Source organism: Salvelinus sp. IW2-2015, linkage group LG7 (assembly GCF_002910315.2).
Source record: "Salvelinus sp. IW2-2015 linkage group LG7, ASM291031v2, whole genome shotgun sequence".
NCBI lineage: Eukaryota > Metazoa > Chordata > Actinopteri > Salmoniformes > Salmonidae > Salvelinus > Salvelinus sp. IW2-2015.
Genome location: NC_036847.1, coordinates 29,922,186 through 29,941,799, shown reverse-complemented (window position 1 = coordinate 29,941,799; position 19,614 = coordinate 29,922,186). Strand labels below are relative to the sequence as shown.

General features: G+C 44.4%; 1 protein-coding gene and 1 long non-coding RNA gene across 2 annotated transcripts in view; one reads left to right on the top strand and one right to left on the bottom strand.

Moving 5' to 3' along the window:
* The window catches only part of LOC139028070 (uncharacterized), a 181,785-nt gene that overhangs the window by 26,949 nt on the left and 135,222 nt on the right, over nt 1-19,614 (top strand). The window lies entirely within an intron of this gene.
* Nucleotides 1-19,614, bottom strand: part of LOC111966806 (histone-lysine N-methyltransferase 2D-like) — a 51,891-nt gene that overhangs the window by 31,018 nt on the left and 1,259 nt on the right. Inside the window, 23 exon segments of the mRNA XM_023991745.2 lie at nt 50-180; nt 3,016-3,156; nt 3,438-3,620; nt 3,924-4,100; nt 5,049-5,096; nt 5,183-5,292; nt 7,978-8,142; nt 8,576-8,757; nt 9,011-9,038; nt 9,040-9,098; nt 9,100-9,114; nt 9,797-9,916; nt 10,737-10,865; nt 11,052-12,037; nt 12,272-12,567; nt 13,017-13,195; nt 13,511-13,625; nt 13,954-14,125; nt 14,279-14,441; nt 14,669-14,784; nt 16,923-17,134; nt 17,582-17,693; nt 17,878-17,954. Coding sequence (XP_023847513.2) covers nt 50-180; nt 3,016-3,156; nt 3,438-3,620; nt 3,924-4,100; nt 5,049-5,096; nt 5,183-5,292; nt 7,978-8,142; nt 8,576-8,757; nt 9,011-9,038; nt 9,040-9,098; nt 9,100-9,114; nt 9,797-9,916; nt 10,737-10,865; nt 11,052-12,037; nt 12,272-12,567; nt 13,017-13,195; nt 13,511-13,625; nt 13,954-14,125; nt 14,279-14,441; nt 14,669-14,784; nt 16,923-17,134; nt 17,582-17,693; nt 17,878-17,926 — 3,888 coding nt within the window. The 5' untranslated portion in view covers nt 17,927-17,954.

The following is a 19,614-nucleotide window of genomic DNA, read 5'->3' as shown; positions in this document are numbered from 1 at the left end:
TGAAGGCCTTAGAATAGCCCATGGTGAGAAGTGGTGAGCGAGAACGTACCTGCAGGTACGCTGGGAACATGTCCTCCAGTTTGCTCTTCTTCCTGCCTCGTCGTTTCTTGGCCTGCTCCCCTTCTCCCTCGGCTGGCTTAGTCTCCGGGGCACCCTCTATAGGTGTGTCTGGGTGAGGTCCTGTCAACGAACACAACCTGGTGTCATTTCAGATGTTCAGAATGCCAATTTTGATAGCTGGAACTGAATTTTATTCAATTTTATTTTGGGTTACAAACCATGTTTCTTACAACTTTTTTAGGCACTGAGCAAATTTCTGGTTTGCTGAGCAGAAATTTGAACATTGTGAAAATGATGTGCAACTTTCAGTGCGCGTTTACTGTGAATATTAAGGCTGTACCTGCTTTAAGTTACAGTTTTAACAGTGGCCAAGTAGGCTACTGTAGCTATTTGATCATACTGTAGGCCTACCAGAGTGGCCTACCATCAACAATGGAGAAAATGCATCCCATCACATTTTAACATGGAAATAGCTGTTCTATCATTCAGCCTACAGCAGCAGCCAATGTGCGATGTTCATTGTAAGACCTACATTCCATGAGACTTAAAAAATATATAAACATGCAGGACTTGACATTAACCTGTTTATAACCACTTGTCCTTCAGACAAGGACGGAGCAGCAGGTAGCCTAGCAGTTAGAGCGTTGGACTTTGATCGAATCGATCGAATCTCCGAGCTGACAAGGCAAAAATCTGATGTTCTGCCCCTGAACAAGGCAGTTAACCCACTGTTCCTAGGCCGTCATTGAAAATAAGAATTTGTTCTTAACTGACTTGCCTAGTTACATAAAGGTAAATAAAAAAATAAAGGAGGTGACTGAAAATGTGTGGTTTGATTCAAGAAACCACTTTACAAAATAAAAAGCATTATTATTCCCATACCATTATTACAGAGAATCAGACAAATTATGCTACCCTCTGCCTATTGGCTACTTAGCTTATTCAAGCCCATCTCAAAATACAACACTGCCCCTTGAAGACCAACATTTTTTTATCTTTACCTGACTTGCTTTCAAAGATATACACGTTTTGTGCTCTTGTAGGAAACAATCACTCCTATTGATGACTACAAATGATCTATAACTGGGCTAATAACACACTAAATAGCAAAGGATATGAACAAAATGTGCACACATGGCCACATGCAGCTCTCGCTTTGATCTCAAAACAAGCGCATCTACTCACAACCGCTCATGCTGTAAACACAGTCCAGTTCAAAATAAATGGCACAGATCCATATATGGCAATGGTCTATTTGCATATAGGTCTACTGCAGCTCTGATTGTTTATCCCACACTGGTCTGTGTAGAGTACGGCCTGAGTAGTGCGGGTCAATGAGATAGAATCCTACTCCGATGCTTTCTGCCTACAACAAAACCTCTTGCATAGTTCGTTTTGTTTCGGGATGTTGCATTGAAAGCGGCTAATATTGCGTGTCACAATTGCCTCAGTAAAGGGAAACGTTGATAGTGTTAACAGGGAAAACTTCAGAACAGTGGTCACCAACATTTTCTGAGTCAAGATCACTTTGAGTCAAAATGTAAGCCTATGCAACATTAACCAATAAAACAGTACTGTAGAAAGTAGGTTTGTGCAGTAAGCTATAGGCCCAATACATTATCTCCACATATTGGCTTTGCTTGAATTGCCCTGCCAATATATTGCTGTTCAGGAATGTTTTATAAATTATATTTCTACATTTGAGGTAGGCTTTATGATCACACCGGTAATAGATCCGTTGTTGTATTACTTGTGAGGCACAGCTGAGTGAGTATACATTTAAATGATTTGCTTTTTATTTTACTGGGCTGATGGTGCCTGTATCTGATGTTCAGTCTCAGCAGAGGGAGAGAGCAGCAGACTGAGGGTCCACCTGTCAACATCCCTCCAGTCTCCCTTTCCTCCACTGACACTGACCAAAAAGGTCCGGTCTTCCAGCTGATGGCCAATCTCGAGTCACACGGCATTATTTCTGCCTCATGCACAAATTCATGTGTTTACTCCTATGAACAGATAAATATTATTCCTCGATATCTGAAAAAGACCCAAGCCGGTAATAATAACATCAACGCTAGCCTAAAGATAGACCTTCCTACTCATTCATTACTGCTGCAGTGCTTGTTGTAGCGCTGTGTGGAAATAGGAAGAACACACATTTTATGTCTTATAAAAGTGTTGAATACAAAGTGTTGAGAGTGCCGAGTAAGAACTTAAACATGAACTCACTCATAAAAAACAGCAGCTCTTTACTGTATTCGTTGACAGTCTCTCTCTAGTCTTGTTTTAAACGTTTTGAAATCTCACAGTATCAACTTTGCTGTAGCTTTTCCTTAATGCCTGCTACGTTACTGAAGACACGGTCATCTGAGACATCTGATTGGCCAGCGTTAGGCCTATAGTGCACCTGATTTGATATCTGCGCCCACCGGGAAGGCAGAGTTTGTACCTTCAGACACATGAAATAGTTCCAAAAAGGCACAGTTGGCCTACCCGGTGCGCAGGGCAGCTGAATCAGGTGCACCTCCTGCCAGACTGAGACGAATAAAACAAAAAATAAGAACAAGGCTTTATCGTTGCTTTTTTAACAGAAATATTTGGAGATCAACTAGGAATGCCTTGGAGATCGACCAGTCGACTGGAATTGACCGGTTGGTGACCACTGCTCTAGAAAGTTGAGTGAAGTTGAATCTCGTGCTTGTCTCTGTGGGCTGATATTTCTGCGTGGCAGTCTCGGGGCTACTGCGCGCAGCTTAGAGGGAACATTGGTTACAAATAAATCATACATCCACACGATAAACATTTGAATCCCGGAGGATGACACATTAAAACACATGAATGAAAACACTTATTTACACAGTGGTCGTCATATTCCTTGACGAAATTAGAATGTGACCTCTAACAGATACTGAACACTGAAATGTTCTGACTAAGATGGCTTCTGTAACTGTAACTTGCCTTCCTCTAGGGCAGGCTTCTCTCTTATCGGTCTGTCTGTCGTAACAGTTCCGTCTCCAGCCAGATGAGACAGATGGGGGAACAGACCCTTCTTCATCCGTGTGTGACACTTTCTCTGACGCACCATGAAGCCACCGATCCCTGCAGGAGATAMAWYWTTTTTTTTWAAGTCAATTTCAAAACGTTGAATTGCAGTTGGCTTGAATGTGACCGTCATAGAGCAGTGACAAATTATATCCTCTCACTACAGGGGCCTGTTGGACAGACCCGGGCTCTAACAGTAGCTGTTTTCTTTCAAATATGTGGAGTGCCAGACCTGCACTTTCAGGACGTTTCATTAGACCAGGCAAACTCAAATCAAGCAAATCAAAGAAAACAAATACTATTTTACCCAAGATGTTTAATAAGAGTTGACCTCTGACCTGGTCTGTAGGGTTTCCTCTTCCTCTTCTTTCCCTCGTCCGTCTCCTCTACTCCTCCTTTGAGGAGGCCTTCCTCCATACCCTCAGCACCTCCCTCTGCTCCCAGCTCCCTGTCTGGGCTCCCTGAAGGCTCCTGTTTTACACCAAGAACTCCTGGCTCACACTCCATGGGCTCCCCACAGCCTTGAACAACAGATCGGGATTAAAGGTCAATTCAGAGGGTAAGGCAGGGTGGGTAGTCAAATACATGCCTGATGTAGTGTATCCAAGCAGACCTGTTAAAGCAAGTAGACACAGTGGGTAGAAGTTGGTCAGTTCTGGGATCAGCTAGCTTACCAAACCCTACTCTTATCCATTAGGGGGGAAAATACAAATCTGACCGTAGATCAGTATCAAAGGGCAACCGACTTCATCCTTCTCCTTTACAACCCCCATCACTTGGACAGTTAAATCGTGGAAAGAGGAGAAAGAAATGGCAACACCCACCTTTTCCCTCGTCCCCGTCCTTTAGCTCCATGCTGTCGGGTCCTCCGTCGCCACACAGCATGCCCAGGCGAGAGCGCCGCTGCCGTCTCTTGTGTAGGGGAGACATGGAAATCCTTCGCAGCAGGGACATGCCCGTCTCGGTCAGCCACACCCCCTCCAACCGGTAGAACTGAGGCTCTAGACGGGGGGGGGTTGGAGATTGAGTGATATGCAACTATACAAACAGTGAATATGCAATGCCAAGTTGTCATTGCAAGTAAGATTAACGTAAACTCAACCCATTCCGTACAAATGTGCGTAACCGCGACATTCAAACGAGGCTACAAAGAAAACGAATGGGACTGTAGCGACTGTGTTGACTTCAACATCTGGGGTGTGAACTAGGTTTCTATTCAAGCGCTGATCGACATGGTGATGGTTCTATAGTATTGGAGAAAAGTTTAAATAAACTGACCCTCTGTTACATCGTGACGTGTCATGCCGTAACGTACAGCACACATAAAGCAACTATTTCTGTCTTACAATCTCTCTCCACCAGGTGTAGCACTTCTCTCATCATTTAAAAACAAGAAATGGACAGTGGCAAGGGGGGATACCTAGTCATTTTTTGCGTCACCACTGCAAGCGATCATGACTCTCAAAAGCCGCTGTTAACTTCTGAAGATCACTTCACCCTAAAAACCCGATTCAAATTCGACACAAACCTTCAAATAGGTATGTAATGACACAGTATATAAACTCTTTATAGTGTTTTATTTACATTTTAGAGGCGATAAGGTGATAAGTAGGACAGATCGAGTGAAAAAAAGCTGTTTCCCCACACGACATCTCTCCTTCTCACTACCACGCATTAGTTTCGCTTCCCCACCCGCCATTTTTAAAAAGACCCAACGGAGCTCATTGCCTTCTTGAATCATGCAGAAACGGGCAGCGTGGAGGTCTCGGCATGGATTTTGTTGGAAAGGGGAGAAATTGTGCTTTACAATGGTATTGACATTACAGTTGATCTGGAAGTATTACGTTTTTGGGGCGCTAAAATAAGGTCAATTGTACGGACCAAGGCGATGTACAAAAGTGAGTGAGTTTACGTTAGCTGAATTACAAACGGAGGAGGCAAAAACGTACCTGGTTCTTTGATCTTCATGGCTGTCATGTAGGTTGAATCCACCGTTACTGCAGACAGAGAAGCAGTGTGAGAAATCCACAAGTCACTGAATGTTCACCTTTTCTATTCATATGTTTTAAGTTGATAGACTTGCCTATGGGTTTGGGGACGTAGGGAGTGCAGGATGTGCAAGCAAAGCCCTCATCAGAGGCCTGCTCCACCTCGTCCTCAGTGTACAGACTCTCACACACAGCGTGCACCCACCTGCATGAAGAGAGACAATGCAGGATAGAGCTCTTATTCTGATAAAACATTAATATGGTTTGAAACTTCAAGAACCATGTGTTAAGTTCATGTTTTAAGTATCCCTATATTTCTGTTATTACGGTGCTATCACTCTGTTATTAGTACGCCTGCGCCGTAGTCTCACTGGAGATGGACCTGGCTGGAGTGTGAAGGTGACTATGTACTGTGGAAATACGGGGAAGTAAACGTTGTTAAACTGGAAGCTAGTTGTTGTGTCATTTGAAGATAACATTGGTAGCAGAGGATGTCTAATAACTACAATGGGCCCCCTCATCTTGACGAGAAGAGGTCGTACGAAAGTTGGACTTGGAATCTGAACACGGGTTACTAATCTGGACGAGAAAAAGCCAGCACTAGCGGTGGTATTATCGCTCAAGGGAAGAGCGAGAGATACAGCACTGGAAATAACGCCTGAGGATTTGAACAAGGATGATGGTATGAGAACTGATCAGAGGACTGGATTCTGTGTCTTAAAGAGAAAGACCGTGCCAACGAGGCATATTCAAACTTTGACAGTGTTACTAGAGGTATTCCAGGTTGCAATGACAGACTACATCATAGATTTTGAACAGAGGTACAATAGGATGCACAAGTACGACATGGTTCTCCCAGATGCAGTGTTAGCTTTCAAGTTGCTAGATACTGCCTGTCTAGATGGTAGAGACATGGTTCTCCCGGATGCAGTGTTGGCGTTCAAGTTGCTAGATACTGCCTGTCTGGATGGTAGAGACATGGTTCTCCCGGATGCAGTGTTGGCGTTCAAGTTGCTAGATACTGCCTGTCTGGATGGTAGAGACATGGTTCTCCCAGATGCAGTGTTAGCTTTCAAGTTGCTAGATACTGCCTGTCTGGATGGTAGAGACATGGTTGTCCCAGATGCAGTGTTAGCTTTCAAGTTGCTAGATACTGCCTGTCTGGATGGTAGGGAGAAACAGTTGGCTTTGACTGCTTGTACTATGCTGACTTTTGTCGGCACTATAAACATTTTTTGGTAAAAATACGTCTGTCGGGCCAATAACAGATGGAATGCAAGTGAGTGACGCGGCATATTACACTGAGCAGCAGAGAAAAGGCATCAACAAGTCACGTTCTCAAGAAAACCAGACGAATCCACAGGACCGGTATGGAAGGAGATCAAAATGTGCTATTTGTGAAAGCACTTACCATTGTGTTGAAGACTGCCCTCATAAAGATGAACAAGTTAAACTAACGGAGGAAAATGTAAACACAGAGATAGAGCAGTGTAACATTACACTGTTTTCAAATGAATCTGCTTCTGATACTGAGATYTTTATAGTTGAATCCTTAGGACCTGCTGTGATTGATACTGCGTGTACACAGACAGTGTGTGGTGCAAAATGGCTTGATAGCCATGTCAGTAAACTAAATATGAAAAAAGTACAAAATATGAATGACACACCAAACAACAGAGCTTCCACATTTGGAGATGGGAGAATCGTCCATTCTACCAAGAGAGTCAAGATACCAGCAAACATGTGTCAGACTAAGTGTTACATTGAAACAAAGGTGGTCCCTACAGATATCCCCTTACTATTAAGCAAAGCTTCCCTCAAGAATGCAGGGGCTGTACTTGACATAAAAAATGACAAGGCAGTGATGTTTAAACAACCAGTGACCCTTGAACTTACTACCTCAGGCCACTATTGTTTAAACATTTTAGACAAAGAGAAGACAGAGTTCAAGTAAAAATGAGATTCTGATGGACACAGAGAACATGGAGATTCTGACCAACACAGAGCACATGACCACATAGGAAAAACACAAAGTATTGTTCAAACTTCAAACAGTTTGGACATTCTACAATATACAGACTTCAGAAATGACTCAGCAGTTCTGGGAATAATGAAAAGAGTATTTCCATTCTACGGCAGATAGTGAACAGTTGTGACACATGCCAGAAATACAGCAAAGGTAAGCCCAGACCAGCTGTTAGTTTGCCACTGGCTTCCAAGTACAATGAAACAGTGGCTGTAGATCTACATGAGCTGGGACCAAGTGTGTGGTACCTTCACATAACCCACCACTTCACACGCTTCAGCGCTGGAAGCATTGTGAATATAAAGAAAAGCACTTCATTCATTCCTGGATAAGTGTGCATGGCCTGCCCCAGAAATTGTACAGTGACAATGGAAGAGAATTCAATAATAATGAATTACGAGAAATGGCAGAGAAATTCAACATGGAAGTAAAGACAACTGCTGCATACAGTCCATGGAGCAATGGACTTCTGGAGAGACATAAACACTCAGATTATGCTGAAAGTGAAGCAAGACAATGGATGTGACTGAAAAACAGCCATAGATTGTTACATTTCTTTTTGCCATCAAAGCCCAATGTTCAAGGCTACAGCACATACCAACTAGTGTTCAGGCAGAACCTTAATCTTCCCTCTGTACTGGTTGACAAACCACCAGCACTAGAAGGGACCAGTGTGAGTCCATGGGGGGGCAGCACCTTTCAGCACTACATGCAGCCAGAAAAGTATTCCCTGAAGCAGTGTTCAGAGAGAATTCACAGGGCTCTGCGTAAACAGCCGCAACCCACAGATGAGAAGTACGAGACCGGAAACAATCTTTCACATAACTAGTGTATGTTTGTGTAGTTGTAATGAGTGGTACCCACCGGTCACAGTGTTGGCACTGCAGCAGCAGCTCTTCCTCCATGAAGTTCTCCCTGCAGACAGGGCAGGTGACCAGGCTGGCACAGGGGCCACAGTGGGTGTAGTTGTTCTGCCACTCACAGTGGAACCCCGGGCTGCTGGCACCACACTGCATACAGGACACACACCTAAACAGGGAACAGACAACCAATTATTGAATCAATAAATCATGAAACAACCTTTTTAAAAAAGGGGCGTATAAGTACATTTGATTGACAATAGCAAATAGGCCAATGAGCCATCAGGTTAAAGTACATTAGCTATCAGACCAAGTAAAGACTCAGGTGAAATCCAGAGATGGAAGAGGATGTTAATGGACAGAGTGAGACAGAGGACTGAACTTTCAAGCTTAGCAGCAGGACTTTTATGCATATCATGCAGACTCCCCATTTCAGTTCATTTATATCTGTACCTTTTCAGACCCAAAATGACTGAACAGGGAGTGTCATGGATGGTGAGAGTTGGCTGCCGTCTCGAACAGGTGTCTCTTGTAAAATATATTTAATTTTTCAGTGAGAATAACCTGCATAAATAAAGGTTAGATGAATGAAAGAGTTTTACCATTTGCACTTCCACCCGCCCTTGGGTACAGTGTGTAGGGGTGGGTCCAGGCAGTAGGTGTGGTAGCTGACGTCACAGTCGTCACACAGCAGCAGGCGGGCCGGGTCCGAGGCCTTGCCGCACACCTCACACACGATACATTCCAGACAACGCCAGCCCTTACGCAGCATCATCTTAGTCATCTGCAGGAGGGGGGAACGAAGAGGCAAATCAAAAAGAGATTTACATGTTTCATTTCCTGAAATGTCATGAGGAAGCCAGATGTGTTGTTGCAACACTTGAACCTTGATTTCTTATAGTGGCCTACTGTAAAGCATCTAAGGTATGCAAAACGCCGCTATAATAATGATATTGTTTTATTTATTAGGAAACTATCCGTGGCTAAGGCGTCTGCTTAAGTAAGAAGTTCTAAAGATAAAGAGGTTGAATGCTTACTTTGCTGTTCACACAGTATGGATGGTAAACTGGCACACTGAGCACACGCCAGAAGCTGCCCCTCCACACCCTTCCCAAAACTGCCACAACACCACACACATGTCCTGATGGGAGAGAGAAGAGAGAGAAAGAGAAAGTAGAGAGAAAACGAGAAGAGAAAAGCAGAGAAGAGAGACAGAGAGAGAAGAGACAGAGAAGAAGAGAGAGAGAGAAAACAAAGAGAGCAGAAAGAGACAGAGAGAGAAAGAGACAGAGAGAGAAAGAGACAGAGAGAGAAAGAGACAGAGACAGAGAAAGAGACAGAGAAAGAGACAGAGAGAGAGACAGAGAGAGAGACAGAGAGAGAGACAGAGAGACGAGACAGAGAGAGAGAGAGAAAGAGACAGAGAGAGACAGAGAGAGAGAGAGAGAGACAGAGAAGAGAGAGAGAGAGAGACAGAGAGAGAGAGAGAGAGAGAACAGAGAGAGAGAGAGACAGAGAGAGAGACCAGAGAGACAGAGAGAGAGACAGAGAAGAGACAGAGAGAAACAGAGAGAGAGAGAGACAGAGAGACAGAGAAAGAGAGACAAAAGAGAGAAGAGAAGAGAGAGAGAGAGAGAGAAGAGAGAGAAAGAGAAAGAGAAGAAAAGAGAAGAGAGAGAGAAAGAGAAAGAGAAAGAGAAAGAGAGAGAAGAAAAAGTCAGCTTGTGTTACAGCAGAGGTTGTTAAATGTCTAAGACTATCTGACATGGTAAATGCCACAGGGTAACTGGAAAATGTCAAACGGAAAAGCATGAAGCCATTACCTGAAGCAGGACAAATTTATCAGTGTTTGAGAAGAGCACCACTGTGTTCTGCATAGCCTCATCTTCCTCCCCCTCCTCCTCCTCCTTACTCAGTCCAGTGTCTGCTGCTGTCATGCTCAGCTGGGGAAAGGAACAGTGGTGTAAAGTACTTAAGTAAAAATACTTTAAAGTAATTAAGTAGTATCTGTACTTTACTATTTATATTTTTGACAACTTTTACTTCACTACATTCCTAAAGAAAATAAATGTACTTTTTACTCCATACATTTTCCCTGACACCCAAGAGTACTTGTTACATTTGGAATGCTTAGCAGGACAAGAATTCACGCACTTATCAAGAGAACATCCCTGGTCAACCCTACTGCCTCCGATCTGGCAGACTCAATAAATACAAAACGCTTCGTTTGTAAATTATGTCTGAGTGTTGGAGTGCGCCCCTGGCTATCCGTAAAAAAATGAAAAAATTTGTGCCGTCTGATTGGCTTAATAAAAGAAATGTGAAATGATTTATACTTTTACTTTTGATACTTAAGTATATTTAAAACCAAATACTTTTAGACTTTTACTCAAGTAGTATTTTACTGGGTGACTTTCATTTTTACTTGAGTCATTTTGTATAAAAGGTATCTTTACTTTTAAGTATGACAATTAGGTACTTTTTCCACCACTGGGAAAGTATTATACATAGAATGTATTACATTCTGATACAGTCAAGTTCCAATCAAGTGGTTTGTGTCGAATGAACTTTAGACAGAGATCAAGCTCCAAACATTCAAGATCTTTGTGATAAATTGCTGCTGTGGGTTGTWTATACTGTAAAGTTCAATGTCAACGTTTGATGACACGATCCAATGAGTGAGTGGATGGATGATGGATGGATGGATGGATAAAAGTGTTTAAATGTCTGAATGTTTATGTATCGCCGGTCAGTTCAACTCACCAGGAACGCGTCGATGCAGGAGGCCATTGCTTTGAGGCGGTTCCTACCGCCACGGCCCCTTCCACCGCCGCCGCCACCACCACCACCACGAGGCCGCCGCTTCCCCGGGAAACTGCTGCTGCCCCGCCCCTGAAAAGACCAACACCAACCATGCCAGTACCTCACATACTGTAAACCACTGAATCTAGCCATCGCCCAACACAGAAGCGTTTGCAGAGACAGTTTTGAAAGCTCACTGTGAAATGGCCTTCTGCTCTATAGCAGTTAACACTCATCCCAAAGTCTAACTGTCTATGACCTGTTATTGGACCTTACCTGTTTGACCCTGGAGCGTCCCGGCGAGCCTCTCCTCTTCTTCTCCCCGTCTGGTTTCAGGGGGTCAAAGGGCAGCGAATCGTCCGTCTCAGTGAGCAGGGAGTCGGAACGCGAGCGTTCGGTGGGTATGAGGCTGAGCTCCATGGAGAGCTGTGCATCGGGCTCTGCCTCCCCTTCGGTCGGGGAGCCCAGGAAGCCAGAACTGCTCTCGTCCCCGTGACTCGGATGGCTCTGATTGGACATCTCATCCAGGAGGAGCTGATCAGGCTTCCTCTGCTCCTGGGGTTCCTGCTTGATCTTGACCCTTCTGTGATGACTATGTTGACCCTCTCTGTCTGCATCCTTCCCCTGCTCCTCCTGTTCTCCAAACTCCTCCTCCTCCTCGGAGTGAGTACCCCTGACCTCCATGTCCACAGTAGAAGGAGCAGCCTCCTGTGTGTCGGCATGTGGAGCAGGAGGAGACCCTGAGCGCTCCTGCTTTGGGTTCCTTGCAGCTTCCTCCTTTAGCCCCACCTCATCTGTGTCCACGGAAACATGCTCCACCTCTTGCGTGGAGATGGGAGGGGCTGGTGACTCTGGCGAGGTGGTAGACATGCCCTCACTGCTTCTCTTCTCCTCCAGTTTGGACTGCTGCTGTGTTGAGGGTTTGACTTTCTCTTCCTGGTTCTCCCCATTCTTCTCCTTTCTGTGCACAGGGCCTAGCTCTACTACTGCTGCTGGCTCTGGCCACTGTGGTGGTTGCTGTTCTGGTGACTCCGGAGACTCAAGGACAGGGACATGGCTGACCTGGGGTGGCGGGCTAGGAGCCTTCTCTGGCCTCTCATCCACAACAGCCACAGGTAAACTAGAAGCCTCCTGTTGTTCTGTTGTTTCACATTGTTCTGTAACCTCAGCCTGGACCATGGGCTGTTCTGCAGGGACTTCCTCCGTTCCCAGCTGAGGCCCCTCCTCTACCCCTGCCGTTTCTACCACTTCAGCCCCCGTCCCTGTTGAAAAAACAAAATCAGGTTCATCACACCACTAACACCATACACTCAGATTCTATACCATTCTTTAGTGCATCCCAGAAATTACATTGAGTCAGGGTGGCTTAGATAAGATAAACGTGGGTAGAGTTAATCATTTTGCTCTGTCAAAGATGGAGCAGTCAACTCTACCCTTCTATCAATATCTGTAGACCCTTTTATCAAGGACAACAGAAAGCAGTCCAGTCAACGTACCCAGCTCCATGGGCACCTCCTCGTCCGACTTCGTCTGTACCCCGGTCATCTTGGACACGTCCGTCTGTCCTTCTATCGTAACTTCACCCGCCGCTTCTGTCTGGAGTGTCATCTCAGCCAATGTGTCCGTCTGTCCTTCTATCGTCACCTCAGACCCGTCGTTCTCTGTCATCTGCATTTCCACCATGTCTGTCTGTGTGACAGGGTCTGCCGGAGGCTCTCTGTCTCGGCAGAGCGAACAGATACACTTTTCCTCAGGTGGCTCTGATATAGAGGAGCATCCACTGTGAACCCACCTAGGGAGATGATAGAGGATTGGTCAAGAATGGATGAATGAGAGTGGGCCAAATGCTACATAAATAGTGGTAGTTATCAATTTCTGCTGTTGCTCTATAGGCTGGTGTCTAGGCCGGGTCACTGTAAAATACAGTGTGACAACTTGATGAAAAAGGTTTATTAACTTGCCAATTGAATCATTCTGAGGCAGGAGACATACCTGAGGCAGGAGACATACCTGAGGCAGGAGACATACCTGAGGCAGGAGACATACCTGAGGCAGGAGACATACCTGAGGAGGAGAACACACTGGGCAGGAGAACATTGAGGCAGGAGACAACTCATGAGGCAGGAGACAAACCTGAGGCAGGAGAATACCTGAGGCACGGAGACATACCTGAGGCAGGAGACATACCTGAGGCAGGAGACATACCTGAGGCAGGAGACATACCTGAGGCAGGAGACATACCTGAGGCAGCTGATGCAGCGCGGCAGCATGACTGGTGGTTCCGAGGCTTTGCTGCAGACACCACACATAGAGCTGCGGGTACGTTGGCAGCCCTCACACACGGCATAGTTGTCAAACCAGTGGGTTGAGCCGGGCAGCGTCAGACCATGAGCACCACAGTCCACACACACCCGACACCTCTGATATGAGGAATACATGGGGGAATTAAATTAGTTATTCACACAGGAAACACACAAACTGCTACATTTTCAGAATTTATCACGTATTAGAAAAAGGTTATATTTCTGCATACCCTTATTTTAATTTACAGAAGTAATTGTCATTAAAATGTTTCCATTGAAAACCTCTACAAAAACAAAAAACAAAGTAATAACATGAACCATTTACAGTAAGACATGGTCAACATATGGGCAAGGACTTCAATTATAGTGCACCATTATCCTTCTTTCCTAACAGAGGAGACTATCGTCAGTGGAGGTGAGACATGCTCTTACTCTGCACTTCCATGTGTCGGAGGGAAGAGAGGTCATGGCTGGCTGGAGACAGAAGGTGTGATAGCCCTTATCACAGGCATCACATACTAACATCATGGAGTCTTCCCCTGGTTGCCTGGAAAATGAGAACCCAGATGTTACCCTCCAGAGTCTACCTATTCAATGACAGCTGCATGCCTCGTTTCTAAGACCCAATAGACTGACAACTGGTATGTCACATGATCAGGGAAACCCCTGCCCCCACTGATTGGGAGCATGTGGTAGTAGATGGTCAAGGTAGTGTTCAGGAACAGCGCTGCACAGTCTCCCAAATCCCACATCAATTCAGTGAACAAAAAAATGTATTTTAGAAGTAAAAAATTGAGAGCTTTACCCATTTTAAACAAAAAAATATTACCAAAAAATGTGTAACATGTGAGATTGGGCAGCAAAGAGACACTCACCTGCATGTCTGGCACACTTTACACTCTGGGCACTGCCACCCTGATCTCTGTATGGGCGTGGCGCTGATCTCCAGACAGGAGGCGTGGTAGTGCTGCCCACAGCCTGTACAGAACAGCAGGTTCAGTAGCTCCCCCGCAGAATCACAGACAGCGCACCACGCCTCCTCACCCGCTGGAGGGCAGACAAACCATAGTTAGCAAACCAAACGACCAAGTGACCAAATCGTTACACAAAGCACAGAGGACACACACCTCACTGTTACAAAGCATAACCTAATAATCGAGTTTGGGCTTTGACCTCAACTCGATTGGGAGGTGTCCTTACCCATCTCCTCAGCCTTGTCCACGTGCTCTGGACAGAGGAGAGCCAGCTGCTTCGTGGACTGAAAGGAGCCGCTGGCAGCAGAGCAGGGGAAGTGGTAGAACCGTGAGCAGCCCTCAGCATGGCAGCGGATGGTAGCACCCAGACGCTTGCAATATTCACACAGCTAAAAGGAAGGTTCAAAGACAGGGTTACGGGTGAAAGACAATGCCAATAGGAAGAATTTCAGAACCCCACAATTGAAATTAATAAAAATTCTTAACTATTACTTCCAGATGGTGTATATATATTTTGTTCTTCAACTGTACCACTCTAGGGTGCCTACATGTTTGTTCCAAGAACAAATCGCCAATTGCACAGATTTCTATCAGAGATGTCATTTGTTTAACCTACCCGCTGTGTCCCTGAGATGACGGCCTTGTCCACATTCTCCAGCTCCTCCTCAGCCTCCTCCACCTGCTTCACTCCCTCTGACCACACCGCACACCAGTGATGCACCCAGCAGCCTCCTGTTCACCACAACACACAATTAGACACTTCTCATCTGTATGGTTCCTCGCTTCTGATCAGGATTCTATCTCTTCTGGATCAATCAGTTTGCTTTAAAACAACAAAAAATGGAAGGTGAAATGGGATTTGATCTAAAACAAATGCCTATAGAATTTTGATTAAACCCTTTCTAATATGGTTTTGGGATAGGTTTACTGTGCAGGGTGCACACTGTGTATAATATAAACGGTGGGTATAAGGTATATTAATTTAACCTTTATTTTAGCAGGTAGTCCCATTGAGGTCAAAATACCTCTTTCTCAAAGGAGACCTGACCAAGAAGGCAACTCGAGTAAAAAAATTAATCAAAATGTGATGAGATGTTTGAAATCAAAACAAATTGTGCTTGTCACATGCACCGAATACAACAGGTGTAGACCTTACAGTGAAATGCTTAATTACAAGCCCTTAACCAACAATGCAGTTAAGAAAAATACATAAAAAAAGAAACGAAAGTAACAAATAATTAAAGAGTAGCAGTAAAATAACAATAGCGAGGCTATATACAGGGGGTACAGAGTCAATGTGCGGGAGCACCGGTAAGTCGAGGTAAATGAGGTAATAAACTCAACAAAAAATAAATGTCCTCTTACTGTCAACTGCGTTTATTTTCAGCAAACTTAACATGTGTAAATATTTGTATAAACATAACCAGATTCAACAACTTAGACAAACTGAACAAGTTCCACAGACATGTGACTAACAGAAATTGAATAATATGTCCCTGAACAAAGGGGGGGGGATCAAAATCAAAAGTAAACCGTCGGTATCTGGTGTGGCCACCAGCTGCATTAAGTACTGCAGTGCATCTCCTCCTCATGGACTGCACCAGATTTGTCAGTTCTTGCACAAAGGCACCTGCAAGTTCCCGGACATTTCTGGGGGGAATGGCGCTAGCACTCACCCTCCGATCCAACAGGTCCCAGACGTGCTCAATGGGATTGATATCCGGGATCTTCGCTGGCCATGGCAGAACACTGACATTCCTGTCTTGCAAAAATCACATACAGAACGAGCAGTATGGCTGGTGACATTGTCATGCTGGAGGGTCATGTCAGGATGAGCGTGCAGGAAGGGTACCACATGAGGGAGGAGGACGTCTTCCCTGTAACGCACAGCGTTGTGATTGCCTGCAATGACAACAAACTCAGTCCGATGATGCTGCGACACACCGCCCCAGACCATGACGGACCCTCCACCTCCAAATCAATCACGCTCCAGAGTACAGGCCTCGGTGTAACCCTCATTCCTTCGAAGATAAACACGAATCTGACCATCACCCCTGGTGAGATAAAACCGTGACTCGTCAGTGAAGAGCACTTTTTGCCAGTCCTGTCAGGTCCAGCGGCAGTGGGTTTGTGCCCATAGGCAACGTTGTTGCCGGTGATGTCTGGTGAGGACCTGCCTTACAACAGTCCTACAAGCCCTCAGTCCAGCCTCTCTCAGCCTATTGCGGACAGTCTGAGCACTGATGGAGGGATTGTGCGTTCCTGGTGTAACTCGGGCAGTTGTTGTTGCCATCCTGTACCTGTCCCGCAGACAGGTATCGGATGTACCGATGCTGTGCAGGTGTTGTTACACGTGGTCTGCCACTGCAAGGACGATCAGCTGTCCATCCTGTCTGCCTGTAGTGCTGTCTTAGGCGTCTCACAGTACGGACATTGCAATTTATTGCCCTGGCCACTTCTGCAGTCCTCATGTCTCCTTGCAGCATGCCTAAGGCACGTTCACGCAGATGAGCAGGGACCCTGGGCATCTTTCTTTTGTGTTTTTCAGAGTCAGTAGAAAGGCCTCTTTAGTGTCCTAAGTTTTCATAACTGTGACGTTAATTGCATACCGTCTGTGAGCTGTTAGTGTCTTAACGACCGTTCCACAGGTGCATGTTCATTCATTGTTTATGGTTAATTGAACAAGCATGGGAAAGTGTTTAAACCCTTTACAATGAAGATCTGTGAAGTATTTGGATTTTTACGAATTATCTTTGAAAGACAGGGTCCTGAAAAAGGGATGTTTCTTTTTTTGCTCAGTTTATGTACATGTAGGTAGAGTTATTAAAGTAACTATGCATCGATAACAGAGAGTAGCAGCAGCATCCCACCTGTGTCATCAAAGAGTGCTGCCAGACAGGATGCGTCAGAGTCTGAGAATCCGATGGAAGACAGGTCATCGTTCCCGGGCCCTGGCAGTGAGGAAGCGGAGGGCTCCAGGGTGGGCCGGGAGGAAAATGGCCCAAAATGTCTGAGTTCCCGTTGTCCGTGCAGGCTGCGCTCCACACAGTTACATAGAGCACAGACCCTTACACTGCTCTCCCTGTGCAGGCAGAGACTCAGTATTAGACAGACAGCATGCAGGTAAATGGATCCAAAAAAGGTCTATCTTGTGGATCAAGAAGTAAAATTACTAAAGCACTCACTTCAATTCTATTCCATATTATACTCCATAAATTATACTCCTCCAACATGAACAAACACAGACAATATAAACCCAGCTAAGACTATTTGGGAGTACACCTCTGACTGCATGTATCCCATGTAATGCTGGGCAGTGCACTACGGCCCTCATGATCTGAGGATATTCAGCAACTCTTGGCAGCACAGTGGGAGTTCATTTGAAAAATCTATATTTTGTGGTGAATGTTATATGGGTATGAATTGTTAACATATAGGTATTGCCAAAAAATATAATTTGAAATGTTGACTAAAATCTATTTTTTTCCCAGCACTATGCCTTTGTTAGGGTATCTGAGAAGGGACTTACTGGACTATGCTGGAAGCGGCAGCAACAGTTTCATAGTTGTCCTCTGCAGCCAGAGGGGCCTCTGACTCCCCCTCTGAGGGGATTGGCTGCTCCATAGGGGCGCTGTCATCAGCTGGGAAAGGCATTAGTCCACATGTTTTAGGACTTACCAATTTAACCTATATTTGTCTTCAATTTTAAAGAACATTCCAATAAGCTACTGTACGAAAATCGATGCAACAAAAAGAAAAAGAAAGAATTATTATAATTAGCAACAACTACTTTTTTCTGACACCACAGCAGGTATGTTATTGTACCTGTCGGTTCAGAGTCATTTTCTTCGCAGTTTGATTTCTGCTCGTCCATCCCCTCTCCTGATCTCCTTGACAGAGGCCTGAAACGTAAACAAAGTTGCCGAATAATATTAGAGGTAAGGCACATCATAATTTACCAAAATTAACAAAAACATTAAATATACACATTAATTACCACATAGTCTTACGCGGGAAAAAACAACTACCGGTAGTCACATTTATGCTATCTGACGTCCAATCGCAAAATCCAGCGAGGCTCAATTTCCCTTTGTGCCCGGCAAAAGCCCGATATTTCACATTGCTGCAGTATAACAGCTAGATTAAAATAGATAGCCGACGTCAGCTAGCTGATTTGGCTAACGTTAGCGTATAACCTCAGACGTGACAAATTCACAAGAACTGTATAAATAATAAATATAGCTAGCAAGAAGCGTATTTAATACAAACCTTTAGCTATATACATGGGATACTAAATGCATAATTCTKAAACACGTAATTGATTAACCGCGATCCAATCTAGATGAATGAATATGGCTGTTTATGTCCTCAATTTAGTTGAAACCGCAAGCTAGCTAACGTTAGCTACGTCGTTAACTGGTAGCATTCTTGCTAACAAAGTAGCTCGCTAACGTTGCTCGGGATTCGCAAACTCTGCATGAAAATAGCGTGTCAGTGACTAGCTAACTAAATAAATAATACATGTTTGAAGACATTTCCATCTTCGTTTTGCCAGAAATGCGTAATCCAAACCCACACAAGTCATGTATGGAAAAATAACAAAATATAGGAACTGAAATGTTGTTTTCGTTAAATAAAACAACCCTAAACCGAGATACACAAAGAAAATACAACTTCCTTGTACATTACTTCCTGTTGCAACTGTCAAAATCGTGCTAAAACCCTACCACTGTGCAGCATAGTTCCGACTAAATTATACGGACTAAAGGTACATTAATAAAAAAAATCTACAATTGTATGAGTAATAGATTTGTGATATGTTAACGATGAAAAAACTAAATTTCCAACTATGTAGCAATATGACAGATTTAGTGAGAGAGTTTAAACCAGTTCTAGTCACACAACTTTCTGTAAAAACTCAGGAAAGCATTGAGCCCATAACACCTCCAGTAATGGCTGCAGCCCGAATGAGCCCAACAACAGTTTATTCCAAAATCAAAGTCTGCCTGACGTTTTCAAAGTGGTCTTATGTCAAATGGTCCACACTATTTGTTGTGCACAGCTATGCCTTAACCCTAAAATGAATGAAATACAGGGGATTGGATGAGAGTTGAGAAGACAATATGTCCTAATCTTCTCTACTGTGAAGTGTGAAACACTAACAACAAATCAAATGTACCTCGACTCCACCTAATGATGTAATGTACACTTGTATGCGTGTAGTGTAGTGCACAATGGGTAGCCACATGGAGGGTTACTTTGGAGTATCCCATTCAACAAATGTTTCACTAAATTGGGCCTTGTAGCAGAAACTCACAAATCCCAGTGGTATAGGCTACCAGTGTTTACAGCAAGGCATGGTTAGTTACTTGCGTGACAATATGTTCCAATGCAGTTGGTTGTGTTCAGATCACAATTTGCACATCTTGCCATGAAAATGAGCAGAATGCGATTTACACATCAACATGAAATGTAGGTAGTAACGTTAGCTATATGATTCAAACTGTGCGATTGAAATAACTCTGAATATAATGTATGTGTTTGGGGGACTAGTCCATTTCC